Here is a 6616-nt window from a genome sequence, read left to right on the forward strand (position 1 = left end):
GAGGACACCTCAACTTGAGAGGACAGCCCAACTTGAGAGGACAGCACTACTTGAGAGGAAAGCACAACATGCGAGGACAGCAAAGCTTGCGAAGACAGCACATCTGGCGAGAACAGCACGGCCTGCGAGGACAGCAAGGCTTGCGATGACAGCACAGCTTGCGGGGACAGTACAGCTTGCGAGGACAGCGCAGCTTGCGAGGTCAGCACAGCTTGCGAATACAGCACAGCTAGCGAGGACAGCACAGCTTGCGAGGACAGCACAGCTTGCGAGGACAGCACAGCTTGCGAGGACAGCAAAGCTTGCGACGACAGCACGGCTGGCGAGAACAGCACGGCTTGCGAGGACAGCAAGGCTTGCGATGACAGCACAGCTTGCGAGGACAGTACAGCTTTTGAGGACAGCGCAGCTTGCGAGGACAGCACAGCTTGCGAATACAGCACAGCTAGCGAGGACAGCACAGCTTGCGAGGACAGCACAGCTTGCGAGGACAGCAGAGGTTGCGGGGACAGCACAGCTTGTGAGGACAGCACAGGTTGCGAGGACAGCACAGCTTGCGAGGACAGCACGGCTTGCGAGGACAGCACAGCTTGCGAGGACAGCACAGCTTGCGAGGACAGCATAGCTTGCGAAGACAGGACAGCTTGCGAGGACAGCACAGCTTGTGAGGACGGCTCAGCTTGCGAGGACGGCACAGCTTGCGAGAACGGCACAGCTTGCAAGGACATCACAGCTTGCGAGGACAGCTCAACTTGAGAGGACAGCTCAAATTGAGAGGACAGCTTATCTTGAGAGGACAGCTCAACTTCAGAGGACAGCTCAACTTGAGAGTACAGCTCAACTTGAGAAGGCTGCTCAGCTTCAGAGGGCAGCTCAACTTGAGAGGGCAGCTCAACTTGAGAGGGTAGCTCAACTTGAGAGGGCAGCTCAACTTGAGTGTACAGCTCTACTTGAGAGGAAATCTCAACCTGAGAGGACACCTCAACCTGAGAGGACAGCTCAACTTGAGAGGACAGCACAACTTACGAGGACAGGAAAGCTTAAGAGGACAGCAAAGCTTGTGAGGACAGCAAAGCTTGTGAGGACAGCACGGCTTGCGAGGACAGCAAGGCTTGCGTGGACAGCACGGCTTCCGAGGACAGCACGGCTTGCGAGGACAGCACGGCTTATGAGGACAGCACACCTTGCGGGGACAGCACGGCTTGCAAGGACAGCACAGCTTGCGAGGACTGCACAGCTTGCGAGGAGAGCACAGCTTGCGAGGACAGCACAGCTTGGGAGGACAGCACAGCTTTCGAGGACAGCACAGCTTGCGATGACAGCACATCTTGCGAGGACAGCACGGCTTTCGAGGACAGCTCAACTTGAGAGGACAGCTCAACTTGAGAGGACAGCTCAACTTGAGAGGACAGCTCAACTTGAGAGGACAGCTCAACTTGAGAGGACAGCTCAACTTGAGAGGACAGCTCAACTTGAGAGGACAGCTTAACTTGAGAGGACAGCTCAACTTGAGAGGGCAGCTCAACTTGAGAGGACAGCTCATCTAGAGAGGACAGCTCATCTAGAGGGGACAGCTCAACAGCAGAGGACAGCTCAACTTGAAGGAGAGGTCAACTTGAGAGGACATCTCAACTTGAGAGGACAGCTCTACTTGAGAGAACAACTTAACTTGAGAGGACAACTCAACTTGAGAGGACAGCTCAACTTGAGAGGACAGCTCAACTAGAGAGGGCAGCTCATCTTGAGAGGACAACTCAACTTGAGAGGACAGATCAACTTGAGAGGACAGATCAACTTGAGAGGGCAGCTCAACTTGAGAGGGCAGCTCAACTTGAGAGGGCAGCTCAACTTGAGAGGGCAGCTCAACTTGAGAGGGCAGCTCAACTTGAGAGGGCAGCTCAACTTGAGTGTACAGCTCAACTTGAGCGGAAATCTCAACCTGAGAGGACACCTCAACCTGAGAGGACAGCTCAACTTGAGACGACAGTCCATCTGTAGAGGACAGCTCAACTGTAGAGGACAGCTCAACTTGAGAGGACAGCTCAACTTGAGAGGACAGCACAACTTGCGAAGGCAGCACAACTTGCGAGGACAGCAAAGCTTGCGAGGACAGCAAAGCTTGTGAGGACAGCAAAGCTTGTGAGGACAGCACAGCTTGCGAGGACAGCACAGCTTGCGAGGACAGCACAGCTTGCGAGGACAGCTCAGCTTGCGAGGACAGCACAGCTTGCGAGGACAGCACAGCTTGCGAGCTCAGCACAGCTTGCGAGGACAGCACAGCTTGCGAGGACAGCACAGCTTACGAGGACAGCACAGCTTGCGCGGACAGCACAGCTTGCGAGGACAGCACAGCTTGTGAGGACAGCACAGCTTGCGAGGACAGCACAGCTTGCGAGGACAGCACAGCTTGCGAGGACAGCACAGCTTGCGAGGACAATACAGCTTGCGAGGTCAGCACAGCTTGCGAGGACAGCACACCTTGCGAGGACAGCACAGCTTGCGAGAACAGCACAGCTTGCGAGGAGAGCACAGCTTGCGAGGACAGCTCAGCTTGCGAGGTCAGCACAGCTTGCGAGGACAGCACAGCTTGCGAGGACAGCACAGCTTGCAAGGACAGCACAGCTTGTGAGGACAGCACTGCTTGCGAGGACTGCTCAACTTGAGAGGACAGCTCAACTTGTGAGGACAGCTCAACGTGAGAGAATAGCTCAACTAGAGAGGACAGCTCAACTAGAGAGGACAGCTCAACTAGAGAGGACAGCTTAACTTTAGAGGACAGCTCATCTTAAGAGGACAGCTCAACTTGAGAGGACAGATCAACTTGAGAGGACAGCTCAACTTGAGAGGGCAGCTCAACTTGAGAGGGCAGCTCAACTTCAGAGGGCAGCTCAATTTGAGAGCGCAGCTCAACTTGAGAGGGCAGCTCAACTTCAGAGGGCAGCTCAACTTGAGTGTACAGCTCAACTTGAGAGGAAATCTCAACCTGAGAGGACACCTCGACCTGAGAGGACAGCTCAACTTGAGAGGACGGCTCAACTTGAGAGGACAGCACAACTTGCGAGGACAGCACAACTTGCGAGGACAGCACAACTTGCGAGGACAGCAAAGCTTGCGAGGACAGCAAAGCTTGTGAGGACAGCAAAGCTTGTGAGGACAGCACAGCTTGCGAGGACAGCAAGGCTTGCGTGTACAGCACGGCTTCCGAGGACAGCACGGCTTGCGAGGACGGCACGGCTTGCGAGGAGAGCACAGCTTGCGAGGACAGCACAGCTTGCGAGGACAGCACAGCTTTCGAGGACAGCACAGCTTGCGATAACAGCACAACTTGCGAGGACAGCACGGCTTGTGAGGACAGTTCAACTTGAGAGGACAGCTCAACTTGAGAGGACAGCTCAACTTGAGAGGACAGCTCAACGAGAGAGGACAGCTCAACATGAGAGGACAGCTTAACTTGAGAGGACAGCTCAACTTGCGAGGGCAGCTCAACTTGAGAGGACAGCTCATCTAGAGTGGACAGCTCATCTAGAGAGGACAGCTCAACATCAGAGGACAGCTCAACTTGAAGGAGAGGTCAACTTGAGAGGACATCTCAACTTGAGAGGACAGCTCAACTTGAGAGGACAACTTAACTTGAGAGGACAACTCAACTTGAGAGGACAGCTCAACTTCAGAGGACAGCTCAACTAGAGAGGGCAGCTCATCTTGAGAGGACAGCTCAACTTGAGAGGACAGATCAACTTGAGAGGACAGCTCAACTTGAGAGGGCAGCTCTACTTGAGAGGGCAGCTCAACTTGAGAGGGCAGCTCAACTTGAGAGGGCAGCTCAACTTGAGAGGGCAGCTCAACTTGAGAGGGCAGCTCAACTTGAGTGTACAGCTCAACTTGAGAGGAAATCTCAACCTGAGAGGACACCTCATCCTTGAGAGGACAGCTCAACTTGAGAGGACAGTCCATCTGTAGAGGACAGCTCAACTGTAGAGGACTGCTCAACTTGAGAGGACAGCTCAACTTGAGAGGACAGCACAACTTGCGAAGGCAGCACAACTTGCGAGGACAGCAAGGCTTGCGAGGACAGCAAAGCTTGTGAGGCCAGCAAAGCTTGTGAGGACAGCACAGCTTGCAAGGACAGCACAGCTTGCGAGAACAGCACAGCTTGCGAGGACAGCACAGCTTGCGAGGACAGCACAGCTTGCTAGGACAGCACAGCTTGCGAGGACAGCACAGCTTGCGAGGACAGCACAGCTTGCGAGGGCAGCACAGCTTGCGAGGACAGCACAGCTTGCGCGGACAGCACAGCTTGCGAGGACAGCACAGCTTGCGAGGACAGCACAGCTTGCGAGGACAGCACAGCTTGCGAGGACAGCACAGCTTGCGAGGACAGCACAGCTTGCGAGGACAGCACAGCTTGCGAGGACAGCACAGATTGCAAGGTCAGCACAGCTTGCGAGGACAGCACAGCTTGGGAGGACGGCACAGCTTGCGAGGACAGCACAGCTTGCGAGGACAGCACTGCTTGCGAGGACAGCTCAACTTGAGAGGACAGCTCAACTTGTGAGGACAGCTCAATGTGAGAGAACAGCTCAACTACAGAGGACAGCTCAACTACAGATGATAGCTCAACTAGAGAGGACAGCTCATCTAGAGAGGACAGCTCATCTAGAGAGGACAGCTCAACATCAGAGGACAGCTCAACTTGAAGGAGAGGTCAACATGAGAGGACATCTCAATTTGAGAGGACAGCTCAACTTGAGAGGAGAACTTAACTTGAGAGGACAACTCAACTTGAGAGGACAGCTCAACTTGAGAGGACAGCTCAACTAGAGAGGGCAGCTCATCTTGAGAGGACGGCACAACATGAAAGGACAGCACAACTTGAGAGGACAGCTCAACTTGACAGGACAGCTCAACTTGAGAGGACAGCTCAAGTTGAGAGGACAGCTCAACTTGAGAGGACAGCTCAACTTGAGAAGACAGCTCAACTTGAGAGGACGGCACAACATGAAAGGACAGCACAACTTGAGAGGACAGCTCAACTTGACAGGACAGCTCAACTTGAGAGGACAGCTCAACCTGAGAGGACAGCTTAACTTGAGAGGACAGCTCAACTTGAGAGGACAGCACTACTTGAGAGGAAAGCACAACTTGCGAGGACAGCAAAGCTTGTGAGGACAGCACAGCTTGCCGGGACAGCACGGCTTTCTAGGACAGCACAGCTTGCGAGGACAGCACAGCTTGTGAGGACAGCACAGCTTGCGAGGACAGCACAGCTTGCGAGGACAGCACAGCTTGCAAGGACAGCACAGCTTGTGAGGACAGCACAGCTTGCGAGGACAGCACAGCTTGTGAGGACAGCACAGCTTGCGAGGACAGCACAGCTTGCGAGGACAGCACAGCTTGCGAGGACAGCACAGCTTGCAAGGACAGCACAGCTTGTGAGGACAGCACAGCTTGCGAGGACAGCACAGCTTGTGAGGACAGCACAGCTTGCGAGGACAGCACAGCTTGCGAGGACAGCACAGCTTGCGAGGACAGCACAGCTTGCAAGGACAGCACAGCTTGTGAGGACAGCACAGCTTGCGAGGACAGCACAGCTTGTGAGGACAGCACAGCTTGCGAGGACAGCACAGTTTGCGAGGACAGCACAGCTTGCGAGGACAGCACTGCTTGATAGGACAGCTCAACTTGAGAGGACAGCTCAACTTGGGAGGGGAGCTCAACTTGAGAGGGCAGCTCAACTTGAGAGGGCAGCTCAACTTGAGAGGGCAGCTCAACTTGAGAGGGCAGCTCAACTTGAGTGTACAGCTCAACTTGAGAGGAAATCTCAACCTGAGAGGACACCTCAACCTGAGAGGACAGCTCAACTTGAGAGGACAGTCCAACTGTAGAGGACAGCTCAACTGTAGAGGACAGCTCAACTTGAGAGGATAGCTCAACTTGAGAGGACAGCACAACTTGCGAGGACCTCACAACTTGCGAGGACAGCAAAGCTTGCGAGGACAGCAAAGCTTGAGAGGACAGCAAAGTTTGTGATGACAGCATGGCTTGCGAGGACAGCAAGGCTTGCGTGGACAGCACGTCTTCCGAGGACAGTACGGCTTGCGAGGACAGCACGGCTTGCGAGGACAGCACAGCTTGCGAGGACAGCACGGCTTGCAAGGACAGCACGGCTTGCAAGGACAGCATGGCTTGCGAGGACAGCACGGCTTGCAAGGACAGCTCATTTTGAGAGGACAGCTCAACTTGAGAGGACAGCTCAACTTGAGAGGACAGCTCAACTTGAGTGGACAGCTTAACTTGAGAGGACAGCTCAACTTGAGAGGACAGCTCAACTTGAGAGGACAGCTCATCTAGAGAGGACAGCTCATCTGGAGAGGACAGCTCATCTAGAGAGGACAGCTCAACATCAGAGGACAGCTCAACTTGAAGGAGAGGTCAACTTAAGAGGACATCTCAACTTGAGAGGACAGCTCAACTTGAGAGGACAGCTTAACTTGAGAGGACAGCTCAACTTCAGAGGACAGCTCAACTTCAGAGGACAGCTCAAGTTGAGAGGACAGCTCAACTAGAGAAGACAGCGCAACTTGAGAGGTCAGCTCAAGTTGAGAGGACAGCTCAA

General features: G+C 54.2%; 1 protein-coding gene across 1 annotated transcript; it reads right to left on the bottom strand.

Moving 5' to 3' along the window:
- Window positions 1-5199: 5199 nt before the first annotated feature.
- LOC124741172 lies at window positions 5200-6183 on the bottom strand. The gene has a single exon (XM_047248681.1). It carries the CDS (start codon window positions 6181-6183, stop codon window positions 5200-5202), a length of 984 nt encoding a protein of 327 aa, XP_047104637.1.
- Window positions 6184-6616: the final 433 nt, after the last annotated feature.

Source organism: Schistocerca piceifrons, unplaced genomic scaffold, assembly GCF_021461385.2.
Source record: "Schistocerca piceifrons isolate TAMUIC-IGC-003096 unplaced genomic scaffold, iqSchPice1.1 HiC_scaffold_1880, whole genome shotgun sequence".
In the NCBI taxonomy this organism is placed as follows: Eukaryota; Metazoa; Arthropoda; class Insecta; order Orthoptera; family Acrididae; genus Schistocerca; species Schistocerca piceifrons.